The following is a 24,897-nucleotide window of genomic DNA, read 5'->3' as shown; positions in this document are numbered from 1 at the left end:
GCAAGATTTCTAGGGAATCCAGGGTGGTGGCGGCAGGGGACAAAACAAAACAAGCTCTGTGCAAAGCTGCTGATGAGAAACCGACAGCCCTGAACAGAACTGCAAATGTTTAAGTGTGGCTGGGACAAACCCAAAGGGATCCCTGTCTTCAGCCAGACCTGCACAAAGTTGAGCGTTTCCTTTTAAAGTCACAGAGTGACAGTTTAGGGCACGTGTGGCTTGGATCACTCACCAAGCGCAACTGGCTGTGTTAGTGAGCACATTTATACTGCAGAGATGTGATCGCAAGAGTAGGCACATTCAGCTCAGATGCACTTCAGAAACCCAATCTGAATTAAAAGGAGAGTTATTTGATATATAATGCGGAGGGAGTAGGCAAGGGAAGATCATGAGAACATTATCTGCTGCAGGTGGCAACCATGCCCATAAGCAGGGGTCAGCAAACTTTTTCAGCAGGGGCCGGTCCACTCTCCCTCAGACCTTGTGGGGGGCTGGACTATATTTTTTGGGGGGTGGTGGGAATGAACAAATTCCTATGCCCCACAAATAACCCAGAGATGCATTTTAAATAAAAGCACACATTCTACTCATGTAAAAACAGCCGATTCCCAGACCGCCCGTGGGCCGGATTTAGAAGGCAATTGGGCCGGTTCTGGCCCCCGGGCCTTAGTTTGCCTACCCATGCCCATAAGCAACAGTTGCCATATTATGCAGTGTGAAAAATCAAATCCTGATTGTGAATTTGATGCAAAGGGCCTATCTGAGGATGATTCTGGCTGTTTTCTGGTGCAGTCAATGAAGGCGACAGGTCCTGTTTTTATTTTTAAATGTAGATTATTATGTATTAATTACATTCATAAACCACCTTTGTTCCATAAAGTTTGAGACAGTTTGCCTTTTGGCAAAAGCCTCCGAAGGGGCATAAAATAAAATAATAAAAATATATCAGCAAAGTAAAATTTTTTTTAAGGAACAGCAGTAGGCACATGCGATAGGCTTGACGAAAGGGTGACATCTTCCTGGCATCAGCTTCTAATTTTGCCTTTCTGTGGTATAACCAAAGGGAAGAAAATACCAATGTCTGTTCCAAATAATCAAGAAAGGGGTAGGCCCTTTCATGGGGAAAGACCTATCTTCTAGCATATACAGTAATAGTCTCCCAGTGTGAAGCAAAATACAGTAACAATATTAGCTGTTTTGCAAGTGAGTCTGAAAAAGCTGGGGTTTTTTTTAGTCCTATCTACGTATCTTGGTGTTCTGCACCTTAGCCTCTCCTTAGGAGACAACAAAATGTGAGAGCTGGTGGCAGTGCAGTGCCACAGCATAGGGCTTGGATGTGGGGAATCCAAAGTTCACATCCTTAGTCAGCTGCTATGAAGCTTGCTGGGTTCCCTTATGTAAACTGCTATGTGCACAGTCAGTGTAGCACAGGACAGCATAAGTACAATATAGCAAGCACCTACCCACTGCACATCTGGCTCCAGGTCCGCATCCCAGCTCCACAATGGACATCAGAGAGAATGAACTGCTGCTGTCAACAAACCCTAGCATGGGTCAGTCCTCTGGCCACCACAATGGTGAGAACAACCCTACTGGGGAATATTTCAACACAGCCTCATTTGATTTTAAATCTGGACAAAACACCCCAGGCACCATGTTCAAAGCAAAGAACTTCAGAATCAATGTTTCTGCTGCACATCTCAGCAGAATGATGCACCTCACCTATGGCTGGCATCTGACCAAAGACCCCCACACACTTTGGAATGGTAACTAAAGTCAGAGGAAGTTATGCTATTTGCAGAAATTACTGCCTCTAGGTCCTTGAAGGTTTACAGAACTCCATGCCAACTCCCCACTCCCCCACAGAAAATGTAACTACTGTACAAGTCGTAACTGCTGAATACTTGTGACCTTTTCTTTATAAATATTCCAGCATGTAGGACTGAGTAGCTCCAAGTATGCACTCTTCTCCTGCACCCTCTCACAAGGAAAAAATACTTTCCAAAACATAACTAAGACAGAAGAGCTTCTGATCACATATAGAGTGCTTTTCCTTTGTGCATCCTATGCAGGCATGGGCAAACTCCGGCCCTCCAGATTTTTGGGACTACAATTCCCATCATCCCTAGCTAACAGGACCAGTGGTCAGGGATGATGGGAATTGTAGTCCCAAACATCTGGAGGGCCGGAGTTTGCCGATGCCTGATCCAATGCCTCCTCAATTATCTAGTGCCCTGCAATCTGGTGCCCTGCATGGGGATGGCAATGATGAGGCCCGAGGGAGTCATATGATGTGCAGTCATTTGACAGGAGAGAAATTTGAGCTTTCATTTGGGCTTGCTGGTTTGCTTACATGGCATCTGGCTTTTTCAAAAAGAAATGGAATAAATTTGGTGCTCTCAAGTATTGAGATTTCTGAGATCGACTACAGTTCCAATTATATATATGCTACAGATGTTGCGTCTACAGAATCTATGTACTCTAGACGTAATCCAGAATAAATTTCCAACAACTCTTATGTTTACCAGACAGTGTACGAGCTGCTGTACTGAGAATGGAGGCAGGCCTGGCATTCATTCCTTATTGGCTGCAATTACAGAAATTGCCAGATAATTACCCCCTCCCTCAAATTCTCAGTGGAACGTTTACTTGCTTGAAGTTGACATAAACAGCTTTCATATGCTGCAGTTGTCAGCATTTCAAGAAATAGATCGAACTCCAACAGCATTAATTTTGGAGTACGATTGTCTCCTGAGGTGTAGAAAACTGTGGACTAAAGTGCTAAGAAAATAAAATCCTTCTGTTAAATGCTCCTGTTTAAAACTGAGAACCATTCAAACTATTTGCTTTGCCAAATGGTATTATCTGCTTACATAAAATCATTCAGTAAAAGTAGTTTCATGTATTAATACTGGGCAGTTTTCTATTCTCATGCAATTGTGTTTTCAAGCAGTGGGACATCTTGATAGAAGATTCTCAAGCCTTAATCAATCAGCAGTTATGTGTACATGGCCTAACTACAGTTTAGGTGAACACTGTTCCATATATCCTTTGTGAACAGAGAATACTGCCTAATATGGAGTAAGTTTATTGATCCATCTAGCTCAATATTGTTTGCACTGAAACAATAACCCTACCTGAAAATGCCAGGGACCGACTCTAGAACCTTCTGAATGTGAAACATGGGCTCTATCCCTGAATTATGATCCTTCCACATTTTTATCCATTACTGGATAAAATCATACAGGTAGATCATTAAAAAGTACACCTAGATTAACAGAAGCTTTAATAAAGTTGCTTTTGCTATCAGAACTAGACAAATAAGTTACCTATGAGTTGGCATTATTTGAGTAGCCAGGCCTCGAGATGTGGAGACCCAGAAACAATGGAACAAACCCTCCACCACCACTTTTTTTCCAGACTGTCACATCTCTTGCGATACCAATGCGAGCAAGGTCACTGAATATAAGCTGATCATTTTGCTGCTCTTTGGCAAATCTGTTCATATTTCTAACAATGATGCCTTGTTTTCTTGAACCGTAAAATAACGCATGAATATTTTCAGGAAGGTTATTTATATATCTCTGTTGCTGGTTGTCTAATTCAGGCTTTGCTTTTTAATGACCTATGGTTGTATACAAATAAAGATTGCCTGACTGGCATGACATTGGAGACAAACAGAAAAGCATGCACACAAACACACCAACATTTTGCAAGGTGCATTTGGCAAAACTCCCTGGATTATTCTTATTCAGGGGTGGAGATGTAGGGAGCAGCATAGTCTGCATGCCTTTGTTTTTTCCATCACAATGCTTTCATCAAGCATGCAGAGGAATACATTAGAAATTCAGTCGCTATCCTCGCTATCCTTGGATAAGAACCCAGATAACTCAGCAGCATCCTCCAACCTCCTGACCACAGCTCATGGGTGCTTCAGTTGCATTTGCAAGCAGGCAGTCTCAAATTCAGTCCTTGGAAACGCCCATTAAAACCTGCCTGAGCCAGGAGAGCTGCTTCCATACCAAAGAGCATTCTAAACTACACAGGAGATTTGCTGGCAGTCAATTGACCAGCATCCCCCACCCTCAAGTGAACAATTTCATTTTTATCACATTATCCCACACATCGTTCATAAAGTGGAAACAATGGCCCCTCCTGTTTGGGGTTTTTTTTTTTGCCCTATGTTGAAAATAGCAGACCATTTTATAGAAAAATATTTCCCAAGGCACGCCTGAGCAGAGGAAAAACAAATGTTTCCAGTGTTGAGGGTGATGAGTCAGTTTTGCATGAAAAGTCTCTATTTCAAGCAGGAGCAAAGCAAGGGCATTTGCCCATATTACTCATATGACATCTGCTTCAGAGATGCTCCAAAACAGTTAGAGTTTTGTGCTGTTTTGGACGTGAGCCACTATATGTATGGACTTTAAAATGTTTGTCAAAGTACAGAATGTTTACAAAAAGCTCTCGAAGTCTCATTGCTGATTAGAAGGCTGCAGTATTTTTACAAAAAAACACACACCACAAAACACTGTTGGATAAGAACTTTAGATGTTTATGCCTTAATGTGCAAGCATTATAAAAAAAAAAATAAACCTTCCCTCGCCAAAGGTTATAGTGTACTAAGTATACAACTAGGTCTGGAGAGAATTGGGTTTAAAGTCTGCTAAACCCCAAAGCTCATTGAGTAATCTTGACCTCGTAATACTTTCAACCTAACCTATTTCACAGGTTTGACGAGAAACACACACACAGTGCACATTATTACCCTAAACTCCTCTGAGAAGCAGCTGGATAAAAATCTAAGATACAAAAAAATATTTAAGGCTTTTCTTTGACAGAAACTCTGTACCCTTTACAGGTTCATGACAGGCAGAAATTCAACCTACAAAGCTTTGCTCACGAGGAAGGGCTGGAGAAGCTGCACCTACTAATTTCTCCTCACTGTACTGCTGTTAGGCACCATGCCCCCCAATGAACAAAAGCAACCACGAGGACAATCACAGCACAAAGAAGTCCTTTTGCCTACAGGTCTTCAGGCATCTCCAAATGCACAGAAAATCAAGTGATCTTTTGTTCCTTTCTGTATTGCATTTCGTCTCTGTGGATTTCCCTCACCTTTACAGCTTCCATAGTTTCTCCCGGGGGGGGGGGGGAATTTCTGTCCTGCACCTTAACAAGGCCTATGTTACCCAATTCCCCATAGGAAACACGAGCTTTTTATGCAGGAGACTAACCAGATGATTGTGCAGTAGCTTTGCATCTGAGCCATGCTATATAAATATTCTTATTATTTCTGGTTGGGGGCCTGTATGGACTCACCAGGAGAAGGACATGGCCTCCTTTTGATGCCAAACGACTGATAAGACTGGAGGGAAATGGTGGCAAAATGGGGGGGGGGGGCGAGAATTAAAACCTGAGCTGTACAGCATCAAGAGACATTATCATTAGGAAGATACCTGCTGCAGCAGACCAAACACTTTATATTTATTGCTCTCTTCACTTATTGTAAAACTACCAATACAGTGGTACCTTGGTTCTCAAACTTAATCCGTTCCGGGAGTCGATTCGATTCCCAAAACAGTTCGAAAACCAAGGCGCAACTTCCGATTGGCTGCAGAAGCTTCCTGCACTCAAGCGGATGTTCAGCTTCCGAAAAACATTTGCAAACTGGAACACTTAATTCTGGGTTTGTGGTGTTCGGGAGCCAATTTGTTCAACAACTAAGCCATTCGAGAACCAAGGAACCACTGTACAGTGGTACCTCTGGATACGAACGGGATCCGTTCCGGAGCCCCGTTCACATCCAGAAGCGAATGCAACCCGCGTCTGCGCATCTGCACGTGTGCGATCCACCTCTTCCGTGCATGTGCGTGACATCATTTTGACCATCTGCGCATGCGGTGAAACCCGGAAGTAACCCGAAGCAACTTCAACCTGAGGTATGACTGTATACTGATGGGCATGGCTGACTCAATACATTTTGGCACCCAAGGCAGATCCCAAAATGGCACCCCCTTCCCTGCCAAGGAAGGAGTGAGGGAAGAAGGGCCATATCAAGAAGAAGGGCAGGAAGGAGGGGGGAGAAAGCTCAACAGTGGGATCTGCTGCTCCAGTGAATCCTGCTGCCTGAGGTGGTCACCTCACCTTGCCTCATGAGTGGGCCGGCCCTGCCTATGGGAAACCAACAAGGATATGAATTCTTCCCAGTAACTGGTGTTTAGTGGAACACTGCCTCCAATTCTGGGAGCAATATAGCCATCATGACTAGTAGGCAATGTATAGCCTTATCTTGTCCAGTCCCCCCTTTAAAACCACCCAAGTCAGCAGCAATCACTATACCTTGCGGTCAAGAAGTGTGCGTTTCTCTGTACCGAAGCTCCCACCGCTCCGTTTCATTGGATTCTGTTGTTAAAACTCTACATTCTAGTATGAGATTTTCTCCCTGAACACTTTCTCCACAGCATAAGCCACCTAGATTTTTCCGTAACACTTCTAATCTGCTATTTTCTAAACCAAAAAAGCTCCCGAACATTGTAGCTTTTCCTCACAGGGAAATTACTTCAGATCTCCCTAAACATTGTGGCAGTCGTTTTCCTGTGCCCTTTCAAGTTCTTACACTATCCTCCTTTTCCCCCCACCTCAGAGCCCCAGTGCGATTTACAATGATGCACATGTTTTTGGGACTTTCCTACTTTTCTTTACGCTATAAAGAATTTAGTAGGACGGCAATGTTTAGTGAATTGGCCACTTAGTTAACGCAAAAAAAAAAAAAGCAAAAGCCTGGATCTCTAATTAATCAGCTGAAACTCAGCAGTGGTACCTCGGGTTACATGTGCTTCAGGTTACATACGCTTCAGGTTACATACTCCGCTAACCCAGAAATATTACCTCGGGTTAAGAACTTTGCTTCAGGATGAGAACAGAAATCATGCTCTGGTGGCGCGGCAGCAGCAGGAGGCCCCATTAGCTAAAGTGGTGCTTCAGGTTAAGAACAGTTTCAGGTTAAGTACGGACCTCCGGAACGAATTAAGTACTTAACCTGAGGTACCACTGTACAACTTATCTCTTACCAGATAACAGCCCTGATAATTATGAATCAATGAGAATCATAGGATTGTAGAGTTGGGAAGGATCCTGCAGGTCTAAATTCCTGCAATGCGGGAATCTCAACTAGATCATACATGACAGACAGCCATCCATCCAACCTCTGCTTTAAAATCTACCATGAAGGAAGGAAGGAAGGAAGGAAGGAAGGTGTCCACCATCTCTCGTGGGAGTCTGTTCCACTGTCGAACAGCTCTTACTCTCAGAAAGCACGTCTTGATGCTGACTCGGAATCGCCTTTCTTGTAACTTGAATCCATTTGTGTTGCTCCAGGCAAACACCCTTCGAGATACATCAGTCACAGGAGCAGGGGGTGGGGGGTGGGGTAAAGAAATCATTTTCTGAGGCGAACCCTTTCAACCGCCACGATCACAAAAAACCCAGGGCGTGACGTCACCGGCCATGGCACGCCGCCGCCGCGATTTACGAAAGCGGTCGCCAAAATGGCGGCCACTTAAGGCAGGCAAACCAGCGAACCTTGCCCGAACGCACCACGCCGGCGCGGGCCCTGTTGCTAAGCAACACCACCCGGCCGGGCGGAAGAAGGGAAGGCGGGCGCCGCGCACCTACGCAGTGGCGTCATCAGCGGAAGCTGGTGGGGGGTGGGTTGGGTGCCGCTTTATCGGAGCAGGTGCTGCGGCTTGTTTTTGGTGCGGCGTTTAAAGGTCTGCGTCGGCGAAGCCCTTTCCAAGGTGCGGGGCGGGGGGTGGGGGAGGCGGCGCGGCGGGGGGCGTTGAAAGGCGGTTAATACGGGGAAGCAACGCAATGCGTCATGGGAGAGCGCGGGGCCTAGTGGAGGAGGGGAAGGGTCTGCCCTGTCCTCTGCGGTTGTGGGAGTGGGGCGCGTGATACTCCGCTGAGGGCCAGTGAGGGGAGACAAGGGGCAGCCTGGCTGCGTTGGTGGCTCAATTTAGGCGGGTAGGTCGCCTAATCCAAGGTCCCCTTGTGGGAGGGGGAAGCAGAAGGTATTATATTTGAATGTGTGGGGGTGTCATTGGGTTTCAGGGGCGCCCCAGGGGGCGAGCTGGTTTCTCCCATGGGTGCCTTTGAGAAGGAGGAGAGGGATCTCTCCAGAACCTGTGGGGACGTTTAAGAGTGTGGGGAGGAGGCCGGTTTCATGTTGGGAGTGATACCTGGGGCGTTGCCTTCTTGTGGGCAGGAGGCGCTGGATGGATAAGATGATGGGATGGTGATGGAGGAGCCACTTGCTAACCCATTTGTTTCTGAGAAGTAGATGTCTCCTGCTGTTTGTGATCTGTTCCCTCTTTGGGGAGGGATGGGGGTCTGCTGTTCATGTTGTAATGTGGGGTGACAGCGGCTTCCTGCCTTTATGTTAGGTATAAGAAGATGGAAGGCACATTCCTGCTCGCCAAGGGGGTGAAATTAAGAGAAATTGCCCCAGTTTTGATGGGGTTGAGTGAACATGGGCTCTGGCACACAGCGATGCATTAAAGTCAGTTACAAGAACGGAGAGGTCTCCTGCTCCTTCATGGAGAGTTCTGCAAAGGGGAAGGAATGTACTTCACTTAAAAGAAAAACTGAGGTGGGGGAGCTCAAGAGACAATAAATTGAAATAGGGATTCTAGTCTTAAGGATTCTTTAGATGCCTGTCATCCAGCACTTACTAACTTTATTCATGCATTAATGCTATCCTTCTGACGTGAAAGCATGTGATTGAGCATGACATTTGATTCGGTTGCTGCACCTTAGCTTGTATAAAATAATAATTGCAACTTTTTTTGGAGTTGGGCCTTACAAATTTGTCAGGCATTTGGGCAGATAAGCTCAAAGTTCAGTCATACTGCTGCTGTGGTGCCCTTGCAATGCCCTCATCTCTTGTTGATTGGCTTATTGGAGTAAGATGCCAGAGTTAATTTGTAGTTTATTTTTTGGAAAGGCTCCTAGTCTCAGTAATTGTTAGCATTCAGCATGGATAATGTGTGTTGATTTTTAACTCTTGCTGCTCAGCCATCAGTGAGCAGTAGCGTCCATGCATAATTTTCATTGAATTAGTTATGTCAGAGCTTTCAAAACTTTTCATGTTGGTGAAACACTTTTTAGACATGCATCATTTCACAACACAGTAATTCAGTTTTACTAGCAAATTGGAGATTAAACTATCTCCTTTCCAGCCCTGGTTGGAGTGTGGGGACCGTTTGTGCAACACACCTACACACTGCAACCGACACACAGTTTGGGAAGCTCTGATCTATACTATATTATAGCAAGCTATATTTTCACATGTATTTCCCAATTACCTCTCTCTTTTGCCCACTGATCAAAAACCAAGTGGACAGTAGCAACACCATTCCAATCATTGATGCATTAAATGCTTACAGCATCAGTAGCAAGCAAGACAAAAGTATGGACTGGATAAATCTCTACATAGTGTTTTGCCTCAACTGTTTGAAAAAGACTTTCCAAGCAGATCAAAAAATGATTCATTTTTTTAAAAAAAATCTGCATTTATATGTTAATAAGTTGAAATATTTCTGGACTCTGATTAGGCCCATATCATTCTGATGTGGCATTTGTCTCAAGCCTGACATTAGTGGCTCACTTTCTGTTTTGTCAGCATGACTGAGGAGACTGCAAAACCAATGAGACTTTACTTTCACTGGATAATCCCTGTGGACTATGACATCCGGATGTTCTCCCATCCCTTAGTGAAAATAAGCTCTGAATCCCTATGTGACCAGCTAAATCTACTGCAGTGCTATGTAACAGTTTTTCCCTGGAGATGGCTGTCAGCTGATAGGCTGCTGCTTGTGTTTCTGGGGCAGCAGCTTGCAGAGGTGCCACATGATGGGCAGCTGGTCATGAAGCATTAGCTGGAACTGAGAGGTGAAATTCAGAGGCAACAGCATTCTTTGAGTGCTGCACAGTAGGGGTTAGTTGTGTGTGGCACATAAAAATGAGACACACTTGAGTAGGCGTTCCTTTTTTACAATCCTTAAATATTATTTTCAGAATTTTTATGCCCTTATTCAGTTTGAGGTGTTCCAGTCCTACTTTTCAATCTCCATGAAAGAGATATAAATTAATCTACAATATATGCCTTCCATGTACCCCAAAAGGTAGATAACAGAATTGATACCTTTCTGGTGAGTCTTACATTTCTTCTCCTTTTTCTTTCTCTTAAAGGCAAAAGGATTCTCACCCTAGTTTGCCTGCCTCTTCTCTCTCACTATGGGGGAGCTCTTCCGGAGTGAAGAAATGACCCTTGCACAACTTTTCCTTCAGTCTGAAGCAGCCTATTGCTGTGTCAGTGAACTGGGAGAACTTGGGAAGGTCCAGTTTCGAGATGTATGTATCTGGCCCTGTTGGTCCACACAATTTAATAATAATAAATAATAATAAATTTTATTGTGTTGCTGTTTTTATTGTGTTGCTGTTTGTGACAACTGTTACCTATGCTCAAGGGTCCCCCCCCCATACTAGGATATAATTGAAGCATCTTTAGATTCTGTGAAGGTATTAACTATCAATGTTGCTGCCTTTTGTTGTGAGTGATTGTTCCGTGGCCTACAATGATCAAGTATTCAATTTCATGCTTGCCTGCATCATAAGGTCCTAGTACAGGTTACAGCAATTTAAAAATAAAGTATTAGAAACAGTGTGAAACAAATTACAATCACAAGAATAGGATGGGTCCTGAAAATATCTCAAGTGTCAAAGGCAGGCGAAAGAGGTATGTCTGCAGCATACAACAAAAATCATACAGTGAAGGTGCCAGGTTCGCCACTGTAGATAGGTATTTCTATAACAAAGGGGCTGCTGCAGAGAATGCCCTCTCCTGGGCTCCCATTGCTCTCTGAACTTTTGAGGGTGGTGGAACTAACAAATGGGCTCTTTATATATCTTTTATTGATTAGGTGGCAATCCTTTGCATTTTCTCTTTGAACAGTTAAAATGTTCATGAGCTTTCTGTGAGATCACACCAATATAGTTAATGGTACAGAAGGGTTTGGAGATGGACAGCAACTGGTTTTCAGTCACTGCACACATGTGATAGAAATTATGTTTTGTTCTTATTGACAGCTAAACCCTGATGTGAATGTGTTCCAGCGTAAATTTGTCAATGAAGTCCGGAGGTGTGAAGAGATGGACAGGAAACTTAGTATGTCATTGCTTTCTCTTGCATGTGCATAGGCCAGGCATAAGCAAACTTGGCCCTCTAGACATTTTGGGACTACAATTCCCATCATCCCTGACCACTGTTCCTGTTAGCTAGGGATGATGGGAGTTGTAGTCCCCAAACATCTGGAGGGCCGAGTTTGCCTATGCCTGGCATAGGCTGATGGGGCTAAATCAGTCTGGGATCCTTTAAACCTCTCCCCAGATTTCTGTGGCTATGCTAAATAATCTGCATATTGTACATTGTTGCAGAAATTAGAACAGGATCCAAACCACGAGAATATGATATACAACGTGACATGATCGTTAGCAGCATAACAGATAAAATAGAAGGAAAATAGATTTCAATAGCAGCTAGCAAAAGTATAAGATGTCCTTGTTGTGTGGAAATGAATCCATAAAGTCAAAATTCCTTAGTATAGGTCTGGGGAGAGTGACGTGATTATTTAGTCCTCATGCAATTCTTATTTATTAAGGCATGCTGCATCCATTCTACTATCATGAAATCAGAACAAAAAAATTATATGGTAGTAATCTACTTTCTTTGACCTGTGATTTTTAAACTATCATTTTGTAGATTATTTAAATGGGAAGAGATGTTCATAGTGGAGGTGTTTGTGTGGTCTGGTGGAATGGGGCATCAGACGATCAGTTGAACAAGGGAGGTATGCAGATCAATGAGGCCTTCTCTCACGTATATGATATTACATGCTCTTACAGTTCTCCCCCTTTTTAGGGTTTGTGGAAAAGGAGATTAAGAAGGCCAACATTCCCATCACAGACACTGGCGAGAATCCAGAGGTGCCGTTCCCCCGAGACATGATTGATTTGGAGGTAAATAACATTGTGGCTTGTAAAATCATAGCACCTTGGGGTTTTGCAAGGCTTATTTCTCTTGATACAGGGCTGTGAAAAGTGAATATTGAGTGGGAAAATCAGATTGCAGAGGAAATAGCTAGAACTGGTTGCTGAATAGAGTTTTACAGAAAAGTCTGGGGAAAGACGTTGACATATTTTCCTGGTTTGTTAACCATGGTTAGGCCAGAGTTCCGTAGTCCAGATATTAACAAAGAACTCTGGTTTAATACTAGCCATGGTCTTTGTTCTGAAGGTGGTGCACAATAGGGGATGAGGGAATAAAGTGTTTTGCTCCAGCACTTGTTCATGACTTCATAAGCATCAGCCAATGACAGTTTAGTTACTGATTTATATAATTTGTTCAAGGGCATCTCTGGCTGTAAAAGAAAATAGTTCTTATTGTAGAAGATTATCTCTATTATAGCATATTAAGAAAATAGTTCTTATTGTAGAAGATTATCTCTATTATAGCATAGGATTTGAATTTGGCAATAGAGAGATTAAAGGAACTGACAGTTTATACATTGAGGAAAAGATGCGTCTACTACAGCATATTGACAGCTAATAATCAACTCACTTTCTCCTTACTTCTCTTTTTTTCTGCAGGCAAACTTTGAGAAGATTGAAAATGAGCTCAAAGAGATTAATACCAACCAGGAAGCCCTGAAAAGGAACTTCCTGGAGCTGACGGAATTAAAATTTATACTGCGCAAAACTCAGCAGTTTTTTGATGAGGTCAGAATATCGGATGTTTTTGCTTCTTATGCAGCTGGGCCAGCTCATCACAACCTTCCACTTTTCTTCTTGAGAACGCTTGTTTAAGTTGCAGTTTTGGGCAGCAGTGCCTCCCCTTGATTTCGAGAAACTTCTAAAGTTGTTTTCCATCATTCATGCAAACATACGAGCTAGCCACCCCATGGCTTACATTATGTGCAATGTTCATGTCTAGGTAAAATATTCCTCTGACACGTGTCAGAATGGTGTATAAACCTTTGATCATGTAGAACCCCCGAAAGATTCCTGGGGGCATGATGGAAAAGCGCTTGGAAAGCAGAGCACCTATCTAGATTCCCAGTTGCTAGGATCAAAGTTTCAGTAATAAGGAAAGCTGGATGCTAGGATATTTCCAGCCTCATTTCTGCTAGCTAGACCAGAAAGAAAAGTATGGGTGCACAGTGATCTGTCTCCCTCTTTTGAATAGCACAATGTTAGAGCAGGTCACCAAGAGCTTTGCACAATCTGAGCCTTACCTAGGTGTCAGGCTGGGAGTCCCTGATGTGTTTCGGACTTGCTGCTCGTGCCCTTCAGATTTCTAGGCATTTGGGCAGCCAGTTGGCTAGGATTTTTCTAGTCCTGTTAGTCATTTAGGAAGGGTAGTAGAGAAAGTGGCAAAAGTTAAAAAATCTGGATCAGCAACTATTTTTGACACATCATTAAATGAATGTCACTAGCAAATCCAAACAAATGCTTTAAAAAGGTCTGTGCTTCCAGGTGGTGATATGATGGCACTGAACACATTTAGATTTATGTTCCCCAGACTGTAGAGTTACTGACTCAATTAAGAGGCTTTTTGCAACAGATCATGATATTTCATGTTCAACTTGGATAGCTGGAGCCCTGGTAGAGGTATGAAACCTGTGGTCCAGTAGTGCTACCCTCTCTCTAATTCAACACTCAGAGAAAAATGGATTTGTTAGGTAAACAAAATGGGACCTTGCTTTCCTTCTTTGAAAAACAGTAACACGTTTTTTGCTGCCTCTGCTCTTGCTTTGTGGATGATAATGTGGGTGCTTGGGGAATGTGATCAATAATGAGTCTAAGCTCTTTGTCTTCAAATGTTGAAAAGCAGTTTGTAAGCTGTGGTCAGTTGGGGTGGTGCCTCCTGGACACATACACACACGAGTTGTGCTTTGGATTTTGCAGCTGCCATCTAAGTGTGGAATTTGGTATTGAATGTGACATTCAGCATCCTGAGAACCTTGGCTCGTGTATATTTTAAACTGAGTGCCTGTTAAGGGTGCCAAGGTAGGATTGAAAGCGGTGTCTGGTGAAATCTCAGAATGTTGAGAGTAAATTGCACAGGATAAGCAAATATATAAGCAAAAATTTGCTTTTTTCTCAGGAGCATCAATGGCCATAACCTAGCTTAATTACAAATGTGGCCTCTGGTAAAAATTAATTGCTGACCATCGTGATAGGGCTTGTCTAACATTTCTATATGATCCTTTGCTGTTAACCATGCACCTAGCACTAAGACAGGGGGCTGCATGGACAGCTTGTTCCATCTGAGGTGCAGGGCTGAAATGGTCCTCAAGAAATACTTGAAGCAGCTGGAGCACTTAGAAATGTGACAGTTAGGATTAAGTGGATATATGCTCAACTTCCGCCTTTGAAATAAAAATGAAGTTCCTGACCCTTCACAGTTGTGGAAAAACACTTGAACATGTAGTGTTTGGGGAAGCATCCAATCTTGGTGCAACAAGTGCTGGTTAATTTTACTTTGGCTTGGCAACCTGCATCTATGTGTGTAAATGTTGAGCTTTGTGTGTTGTTTGATGGCCAACTTAAGTGTCACACCAGCTGAAGAGCAACCTTATGTTGGACTGCACAACACCAGCTACCTGACATTGAGTTTAGATCAGTTATGTGATGATTTTGATTTGTGCCCTTTACCACAGCTGAACTTTTGTTTTCAGTACATTGTCCAGCAAATGTTTTTTCCAAGTTTTCCCACTTGGGCATTGCTGGAGTTGCAGTTCTTCCAAGTGCTTACTTGTACTAAATACGAAGCGTAAATGTGAACATTTACAGCAGGATCACATGATGGTGTGCTTCTTCATATAAAAGAAAAATCCCTTCTAAGCAGCACGCCTGTTTTCTGCATACAGGATATTTTGTGTGGTGGAACATCCCATCACTGGAACTCCACCTGTGGTCTGAAGTGGTACATTCCAGACACAGGTTTGGCCACGTCTTCTGCTGCTTAAGAGAGCTAGGCCTTCACTGCTTTTCAGCTTCAAAATCTAAACAGGGTATAATGAATAGTAGTGCTTGCTGAATGGTGCAGTTGCCTCTACAAAGTCTCTTTTTAATGTTTTTAGGATTGGGGACCCATCTGAGCAACTGTTTAGACTAAGCAGGCCACGGTGAATAGTATGTACTGTGTAACTTTCCGCTGAAATGTAGTTTCCTCAGAGTCATGAGTTGCTTCATGTTTGTTCTTTGAAAGAGCTTCACATAAATAGATGATGGTCCTGTCAGTGATTCAGATTTAGAGAGCGGTTTTTAAGGTGGCACAACAGAGCTGTTGCTCAATCATCTTTTTTTCTAAACCACTGAGAAACTTGCTGCTGCAGTTCAACATTTGAAGACTTTGTAAAACTTTGGGGGAGTTTGTGAAATGTTCATAATTTGACAGCAAGAAATGGTTTGCAAGGCAAGTCTTTGATCTGTGGACCCTGAATTCAGTTGTGGGAGCTGCAGGAGGGAAGATGGGGCCCGACAATTAACAAATGGGACCACAATGCCAGCGAAGCCATTTCTTGCCTATGAAAAAGGACGCAATGGTTTTGATTCTGCTAAAATGGTGATTCTTTTCTCGGTCTTCATATTTTTGCTTTGTGAAGAACAGTAAGAACTGGAGAAATATCTCTGGATCTATTAACCATAAGTGCCCCAGAGTAGACTGGAAGAAGACTGGAAAAGTAATGGTTAATGGCATGCAGTTTCCATCTCTTTCCTCTGGATTCTTTCTTTTCTGTCATCATCTTCAGTCCTTAGTTCTCATTCTCCATCTGTCATCTGTTCCTCCTTTTGGTGGTCCCTGCTGCAGTTGTTGCGGACTGTGAAAACTGTATCTGTGTTTACTCTTGTCATTTGCTCAAGGGCTTGTGTGTGTGTGAGAGAGAGATGTTTTGTATATCCATTGCAGAAAGACCTTGAGCTGCACACCCTGGACAAAAGCTAAAGTATTTATAGAGTGCCTCTCATATTAAAAAAAAATACTAAGGTGGTGTAAAAGTAATACGCAAGTACAATAAAACATAAAATGCCATAAAAAGGATGCTCTTGTAGGAAAGCTTTCTAATTGTGCCTTTCTTCTTCAAGTTGTGGGATGGTTGCTGCTTGTTGGTATAAGAGATGCTGATACAATTCAATCCTCTTTAGGAGGAACTATCACTGGGTCTGAGCTTGGCCCTCCCAAACAACAAACAAAAGCTAAGACATTGTCATCAAGTTGATGGCAAGGGTGGCACAAGGTTTGAAGCAAGTCTCTACCTCCCTGCCCCTTGCTGACTTCCATTTTCCCTCCTTTGCACGGGGAGGCTCCCTGTAACATAATTTGAGGACTTGTACAATAGAAATAAACATTTTTGTCCTTGCAAATGCAGTTCAAGATCTTTTGCTTTAAAAAACCCCCAGCCATTTGTGTTCTCCATGTACGTATGTTGGAGGAGCTGTGTTTTAGTATGCTGGCATTTTATTTCCTGCTTTCTTTGTTGCATTCCTTGAACAATCAGGCAGGGGACTTCAGCATGGTGGTAGGCACAATGAGGGGAGATTTAGGAGGGAGCAAAGAGGCCTTGAAAGCAAATTATCTTTTGTGAAATGGTATCATGAATTGGAGAGTTGAAAATGGAAGAATTAAGGCTAGTTCGCATGATACTGCTTTCTGCCAGGATATCATGTGAATCCTGCCTATGCATTTCTTACATGGGACTTACCCCACACATCTGTTTTGCTACATGTAGAATGAAATAGATAGGGGAAGATAGCACCCTAGTCTCTCACTCTAGACTCTTAATGGGAAGCCAAGGTGGATAGTACTTCAAGCTGCCCACAGCTGCGACCATTCAGCTGTCCTCTCCACACCCAGTTCCAGGCGCAGCAAGTTTGTTGAGTTTCCCCGGAGGTCCAAAGGATGGGGAACAGGGGGTCCCTCCACTCATTGCTCTTTCTTTACTCTCTGTCCTCTCCTCCTTGAAGTATTGTAACTGTGGATATTGGATGGGGAACCTGTGGCCCTTCAGATGTTGTTGGACTCTCATCAGCATGGTCAGTGGGCATGGATGATGAGAGTTGTCATCTAATATTATCTGGTGAGGTCACAAGTTCAACATTCCTGCTATAGATCGGAGAAGAATTGGAAGACCAGGGGAGCATATTTCAGCACGCTCCCACCTTATTACCCTGTTGCCGAAAGCTTGTGCTTTCGGGGGATATCTTAGGAGCCCCTTTGTGTTCTGAATAGCAAAACAGTCTGCCTGTGCTGCTGGACTGTGGTCTGTACTCATGGCCAGTTGCTTGGTCTGATATGTGTGTCTTCGGATTCTCATGCTCCTCATTTGCAGGAGCCCCCTGCATGCATGTTGAAAGGTGATGTCTTATTTTAAAGCTACATCTGCTTCTTTTCTCCAAGTGGTCTCTTTACCGTATGGGCTGTGTCAAGGTGGAAATGATTTCAACTGTTTTGTCATGTTAATGCTGCCTCTGAGGGTGTAGCATCAACATCCTTCCTGAGCTATAACATGAGCGCTTGCGCAAGTTAAGTTTCCATTAAGTCTTAGCCAGCAGGTTACAGGGGGAAATGATTAAGTCGTGAATTCCAGCTAAAAAGATGAAGAGCTAAAAAGATGTTTTAGAGGAAACAATTCATAAAAGAAATTAAATAATAAACAAATGTGTACAAATGTTCTAAGTCATGCATGCTTTGTTCGAAATAAAGCATGCTGGGGGGAAAGGGTGTCAAAAGTCCCTTTTGTGGGGTTCACCCAAGGTGCAGAAGTAGCAAGTTATTTGCATTTGGGGGATATAAAATTATCTTGTTCCTCTTCAGATCTTCCTTCAAGGACAGTCTGGTCAAATAAATCGGGGCTGTGTATGTTCTGTACAAGCACAGAACTTGGTATAAGACAAGATTATGCTGTAACTTTAGAACCTGGCTTCTTGATCATATTGAAATAAAAAGAAATAATAAAAGCCCTTTTCTAGCCATTATGGCTGAGTATTCTTGGAAGTGTGTGGGCGAACCCTGCTGAAATCTCGGAAGCCAGTGAGGATTGCTAATGAGATTTCTATTATTTGTCGCTGGGTCCTCCATGTTCTTTGCCACGTACAGATAGTAAAAGCAGAATAAATTGGACAGAGCAATCACATTTCATAATAAATCATTCATAATAGAATATTATGATGATTTGCCTAAGTTCTGATTCAGCTTGCAGAATTCTGGTTCAATTTTTAGGCCCTGGTGTTGGGTATAAGCACCCTAAAATCCACATATTTCTTAAAGCAATCTTAAATCTGTTTTAGTACTTTAAACGTTTGTATGTTTTAAAGTAGGGTTGTAAATTTTTCTTGACTTTACTGTTTCATCTTTCGTAAACCACTTTGAGGTTTCTTTTTCCAGTGAAGCAGTATATACATTTTATTAAATAAGTAAGTAAGTAAGTAAGTAAAGCAAAGGTTTATACCCCTCTGGCCATGAAACTAGGCAGGAAAAATACATAGGAAATGCCTGCTGAAATCACAGAAAATTGAACAGGGGCTGGGAGACTTTCCAGGACTGAGCTTCAGTGCCCTACATAACTCTTGCTATTCCTCGTTAGTAACAGAAGCAGAATAAATTACAGTACAAGTGGGTAGGCACTTTAGTTTGCTTAATCATAACCCACTGACACTTAACTTTGTTTAGTGTAGAACATGGTTTACTTTATAGCAGAATTTTGATATTTTGTTATCTTCTCTCTAAGGTTCATACTATACATAGCCCTGTGTATATAGCAGTGTTTCCCAAACTTGAGTCTCCAGTTGGACTATAATTCCCATCATCCACAACCGCTGGTTGATAGGTAGGGTGATGGGAATTGTAGTCCAACAAGAGCTGGAGACCCAAGTTTGAGGAAGCTGGTATATATCATCCAGTTCTTGGCCAGACAACCTCTTGCCTTTCTTCCAACTTCTATGTACATGTTTGCTTCTCTCTATTGAGCCTGGAGCATCTTTGCTGAGGCTGATAGCTTGTACTAGAGTACAGAGCAGCTGCATAGTTCATGGTGGCATTTAAAGGGGGGGATGACTCCTTTTTCAAAAGTCTGCAGAGGCCTGAATGAGGGATTGCCCATTTCCCACCATATTTCTTCGGAGCTTAACTTGCAGTTTTTATGTCCAGCTTGGAAGTTCTGTGTTTCGCAAGCATCATGTCGCTCTCCCTCTGTTGGCTTTGTGGAGATGCCTTGCTCACCTTTTCTTCACATCCTCCTAGAGCCTTCTCTTCTTTCATTTTTTCCTCCTTTGGTATTTCTTTGCTTCTCTCCATCCATCTCCTGGTTCCTCATCCCCCTGCATGCCACTAACTAGTTTCATTAGATGTTAATTGATTTGTGAATTCAGGCTGAATTGCATCATCAGCAGATGGCGGATCCCGACCTGTTGGAGGAGTCTTCGTCTCTGCTGGAGCCGAGTGAACTGGGAAGAGGAACCCCGCTACGGTTAGGGTATGTGCAACTTTCACTTTTCAGCAGCATCGGTTGTGTTCTGTAGGATCTCTTCTGCGCATCAGGCATGATTGGTTAAGGCCGTAGGACTTGGGTTTGCATTCTTCCATACTATTCTTGATTCCTTGGAGGAGAGCAAGCTATTTCTTGGTGTTAATATTATTTAGCTGAATCTGAATTAAGTTGCTCAGTACTAGATCTGATTGAACAGGATGCACAGTACTAGATCTGATTGAACAGGATGCATCTCTAGATCTGATTGAACAGGATGCATCTCGTGTCAGATTGTTGACAGAAAAGCAGTTAACTGACAGCAGTTCCACTTTTAAATATTGGCCCCAGGCTGTGCAGATAATATAGAATTTCTGTAGCTTATCAGTTTTCATTCTTCACTCTATCTCCTTGTAGTGCTGCTTTGATATTTGGATAGCCTTGACAGCAGCTATGGATGCCTTTTATGTGCACCAACAATTGATAAACAGAGTTCTTGATTTACACAATAGTGGATTTTGTTCAGATTCTGAAAGGTTGACATGGAAATAATGATTTTCAGTTAAAGATCTACTAAATTTGTCCTTCTATTAGCATGCAAAATTCAGGCAAAATGGCAATCCTATGTGTTTCTGTCTGCATGAATTTTGTTCAGCTTCCATTCTCATGTTTGATTTCATGTAGTATTGTACTTGATATTCACTTGTTTTATTTTCTGTGGTGCATCTTAGTTTTTTTATATAATTGCTGAAGAATGAATCGTTGTTAAATGGACCATTTTAACAAATAGTGTCCTGCAGCAGACTTCCAGCTCTTTGGGAATGTAGCTTCTTTAGGTCTTATTTCTATAACATTTGCTAATTTTTGCCTCAGCTCAGATGTTAATGTCAATCACGCTTTGAACTAACTATCTAGAACCCATAATGGTTTGAGGTTCCGAACATACAGCAGGTATACTAGAGTGCTTGGCTGCTTTTGTTTTTCCTTTGTCTCAACACTCAGTGCCATAAGATTATGCCTCTCTCCTTAGTGTAGCAGTCTTTGGGAGTAGACTGTAACCTATAGCTGGTCAATTCAGACATCACATCGCAAATCATGATTCACAAATCCACCTCAAAGCACGGTTCCCCATCCTGCTTTGCTGGTCAATTATGAAACAAGGGTTGCCAGTTTATATGTCATGCCAAACCATAGTTCTGCTTCCTTAGCCACAGTGTGTCAAGCCTTTCTATAGGCACAGCACAAAAGAGCAAAAGTGGCTTCATAATAATAATAATAATGCTCCCAACAGAATATTAAAAATAGAATCAAACATTAAAAACTTCCCTAAACAGGGCTGCCTTCAGATGTTTTCTAAAAGTCAGGTAGTTCCTAATGCTGAAAGAAACAGAGTTTGAATCCTACCTTCTTCTTTTTACTAAAATTGCATAGACAGTGGCTTGTTTCCCTTTCATATTCATCAAACCGTTGATGTTGGGTCCCTCTCTTGCTTTCTGTTGCCTTTACTGTATCTGTCTGTGTGTCTTCCAGGCCCTGCACTGAACAGAACATTGCTGAATGCATACTCATTTCTTTTATTTTTGTGTGACTTCCATTGTGTTCAGATTTGTGGCTGGTGTGATCAATCGTGAGCGGATCCCTACCTTTGAGCGGATGCTGTGGAGGGTGTGTCGTGGAAATGTCTTCTTGCGTCAGGCTGAAATTGAAAATCCGCTGGAGGACCCTGTGACGGTATAAGGACTGCTTTTGCAGCCGCAGGCTGCTGTGGGCTGTCAAGATGAAAGCTTGCAGCCTAACTTCTTAAAGTGTGTTCTTCTTAACAAAAGCTTGACTTCTGTTGTGGATCATGGAGAAGTCATATTTTAATTGGATCTGAAATATAACTGCCTGCTTTCTTTGAAGCCATTGATAATGCCCTCATTATGTGGAGGTGTAGGATTGTGAAATTTTAAAAGTGGTCTTTTCTTTTGACAGCTTAACAATTCACTTATAGAAGTTACCTTTTATCTCAGTACCCTCAAATACATCCTCAAAAGAGTTTTATGTCAATATCCTTAAAAAGATATTCTCAGTTGAAGTTTTTACTATGTATGGTTTTAGTCCACTAAAGAAGAACATTAAGCTAGATGAATGAGCTCAAAAACCAAATGCTCTCTAAATATTGGATAGACTTGATTTAAGTACATGTTTGCATATTCTAATGTCGGTGTGCTATAATAATTAAATTTGTCACATGTTTTAAAATGTAAACAAAACGGATCCTGAAACACACTGTTAAATGACACACATGGATCTGCTTTTGTTAACTTAAACAACTAATGGTATCAACAGGGTTAGTAGTGAGGACAAATAATGGTACCCAGCCAGATGGGCGGGTTAGAAATAAATAATAATAATAATAATAATAATAATAATAATAATAATAATAATACGAGGTAGTATGGAGCTTTAATAATGCCAGCTACTCTAGAATTTGGGCTCAGGGGTTATCCTAAGTCTTGGGAAATGCTTCCAGGCAGGCTTGAATCTTGGGTGTCTTGTTTGAGAAACCAAACACCAGTTACAATGAAGGTGAAATTAGGATTTGTGAAAAGTTCAGATGGGCGCGTGAGAGGCAGAAAAGAGGTCTCTCTTCCCCCCCACAACACAGTTTGAAGCCCCTAGTCAATGTTTATTTTGTTCCTACCACCTGTCTACTAATGTCCAAGATAAGCAAATCTTTTCATTTTTCCTTCATTTGCATGTCTGTATATGCTGCAGAAACCAGCTGTTTGTGGGGTGGGATATATATTTTTAAAGCACAGTCCCAGCTTAGGATTCAGAATGTCTTTGTCTTAGAGAAGGCAGTCGGAATCATAGCAATCAGCTGCCTTCATCCTTAGCAGAGGAAAGTGTAACGGACAACAAGGTTGCACCCACCCAATGCCCCTATTCTCATCAAGGCTGCACAAAAGTTTCCTAATGGAGGTAGCCCGGTGTCTTGTTCTTGAACAAATGCAGGAAGGGGGGGAAGTCGCTATCTGAGCCCAGCCAGCTGCCTGAAGAATGCACTCCTGGCCTCCCCGGAGAGTTCAAGGGTTTGGACTCTAAAGTCCACTGCATACATCAGTTCCTTTCCATTCACTCCTTTTCCTTCTGCTTGTTTACTGCAGATCACGTCCTTGTTCAGCTGCTAGGCTTATCTGCCTGGATTCTCTGGTTACATTGCAATTCCTCTTTATACCAGCCAAACTTAATTAGATAGGGTTATTAATCTCTGCTTCTCCTCCTCCCCTGCCCCCCTCAATTATTCTGCAAAAGCACAATGAGTTTACTTGGTAGCTTCTCCCTGGAACACGTATGAGAGCCTTGCAGGGTCTGAGGTGGAACTGGATACATTTTGAAAGGCTCCCTAATGCTACAGATGTTGGCAGGCTGCTTGGGTGTGTGTGTGTGTGTGTGTGTGTGTGTGTGTGTGTGTAGTTGAGACCCAGGAAATGGCTCCATATTAGTGTTAAAGGTTTTGAAGGCCTAACCCCAGAAGCTTATTCCGCTGTTTTTTGAAGGCTTCTCTCTGCATTGGTTTCCCCCCTTCTCTTCTAGGGGGACTATGTGCACAAGTCGGTGTTCATTATTTTCTTCCAAGGTGACCAGCTGAAAAACCGAGTCAAGAAGATCTGTGAAGGGTAAGCAAGTTGGAAATACGGGAGGTTCTTGGAGTTCAAGCAGCTCATTCCAAATTCATGTAGAGCTGGCTTTCAAGTGGTGAGCACTCCATCATGTTAGCTGTGTTGTCACTTTGTCACTGAGCAGACTGTGTGCCTTTCAGATTCCGGGCGTCTCTTTACCCCTGTCCAGAAACTCCACAGGAAAGGAAGGAAATGGCTGCTGGAGTCAATACCAGGATCGATGACCTTCAGATGGTATGAATTATGTGGGGATGGGAAACAATCAGGTTTTTCCCCATGATGCTCCTTCTGAGCTCTGAATTGTTCTCTTTTGTGGTTTGCTACCCTCAGGGAAGTTTATCTTCAATTGTATACTCTAATAGGGGTGTGTGGTGTTCAGTGATCTAAGCGGACAGATAATTTGGGTGTGAAAGCTAACTGCCAGGTGTCCCTAGAATCAGGTGTGGCTTTAAGCACCCTCCTGTTGCACCTGTTTTCCAGTGCCTTTTAGGCTGCGGATGCTGTCAATGTACATTTCTTTACTGGACAAGAGGGGTAAACTGTCCCTCCTTCTGTCGGCAAGCTTCTGTGCTGCACTTGTGAAGTTCACATGCTCAAGTAGCATCGCAGGAATTATATGTGAGCGTTGGGCATCAAGCAAATCAAAGAACACACATCATTCCTTCTTCCCAGTAACGGTCCAGTTAAGCAACCATTCCCTACTTTTGACATGTTGGCTCTGGTCCAAAAAAAAACCTTAAGGCTATAACTATTTCCTTAATGAAGTGTTTTTAGGCCATATCTCAGGGTAGACACCCTCACAAGGCTGCTTACAATAGTAAACAATAATAAAAATAGGTAAAATAAAAACATCTATTTAAGGAGCTCCAGGTATACATGATTCAAAATAATTTCAATTTCAGCACTGTAATACCACCAACAGGAAAAAAGCAAGGTGATATAGATGGTTTTTTAAAATCCTGCATAAAAATGTTAATACCGATCTCAGTGAGTAAAGAATGCATAAAGGTGGGGTCACTGAAAATGCTATTGTGTGCCTGCCCAACCTACTTGATCTCAATACACAGGCAAGATCATATGGATGAAGAAGGTCCTTTAGGTAACCTGGTCCCAATACTTTTCCAGTGTTCCTTGTGACACCTGACTAAGCTTCCCTGAATGAGACATCCTTTACTAAGTCATTTCAATCTGCTTCCCTGGCTGGGTATGCAACTTTGGTAGCCTTTGTAGACTATCTCCTCCTGGGAATTGGCAGGGCGAATTTCTACTTGCTGATTCTCTTAGACCTTGGAGGTTTTTGGCACTGTAAGTCACCACATCTCGTTACTTGATTTGGAGCTTCTAGAGGGCGTTCACTGCCAGCCTTGAGTTGCTTTTGGTTTCTCTGGATGATTTCAGAAAGTAACCTTCGAAGACTGCCAAGCCATCTGCTTACTGGCTATTTTGCATTCAGGGGCTGCCTTTGTCTCTAGCCATTAACTTTGCTGGCTAGCTTCTTGGCCCAATTCAAGGAGCTAACTTAACCTGAGATATCCTAGTCTTGCAGAGCCCCTCTTCTGCCTCAACATATTTTTCTTTAGCAAAGGCCCTACTGAAGATCCTTTCCGTGAAATAAATAAATAAAAAGGTAGAATTTGACACAGTAC

The 24,897-nt window shown here is 42.6% G+C and overlaps 1 protein-coding gene across 11 annotated transcripts in view; it reads left to right on the top strand.

The window, feature by feature from the left end:
• Positions 1 to 7,620: 7,620 nt before the first annotated feature.
• The window catches only part of ATP6V0A1 (ATPase H+ transporting V0 subunit a1), a 41,561-nt gene continuing 24,284 nt past the window's right edge, over positions 7,621 to 24,897 (top strand). For 5 of the 11 annotated variants that reach the window (XR_014213251.1, XM_082197208.1, XM_082197207.1 and 2 more), the window contains exons 1-9: positions 7,648 to 7,796; positions 10,249 to 10,410; positions 11,146 to 11,224; positions 11,978 to 12,075; positions 12,706 to 12,834; positions 19,489 to 19,592; positions 21,188 to 21,314; positions 23,166 to 23,248; positions 23,392 to 23,485. Coding sequence is in view for 10 of the 11 variants with exons in the window: in XM_082197208.1 (XP_082053334.1) it covers positions 10,294 to 10,410; positions 11,146 to 11,224; positions 11,978 to 12,075; positions 12,706 to 12,834; positions 19,489 to 19,592; positions 21,188 to 21,314; positions 23,166 to 23,248; positions 23,392 to 23,485 (831 nt within the window). In the remaining variant the exon portion in view is untranslated. Of the gene's footprint in view, positions 7,797 to 7,879; positions 8,023 to 8,045; positions 8,070 to 10,248; positions 10,411 to 11,145; positions 11,225 to 11,977; positions 12,076 to 12,705; positions 12,835 to 19,488; positions 19,593 to 21,187; positions 21,315 to 23,165; positions 23,249 to 23,391; positions 23,486 to 24,897 lie in introns of those variants that run through there. The other 6 variants (XM_082197201.1, XM_082197200.1, XM_082197206.1 and 3 more) reach the window with 4 other exon arrangements.

This window comes from Podarcis vaucheri, assembly GCF_965113315.1.
Source record: "Podarcis vaucheri genome assembly, chromosome: 13".
In the NCBI taxonomy this organism is placed as follows: Eukaryota; Metazoa; Chordata; class Lepidosauria; order Squamata; family Lacertidae; genus Podarcis; species Podarcis vaucheri.
The sequence above is the reverse complement of the archived record's forward strand: the minus strand, read 5'-3'. Positions and strand labels throughout refer to the sequence as shown.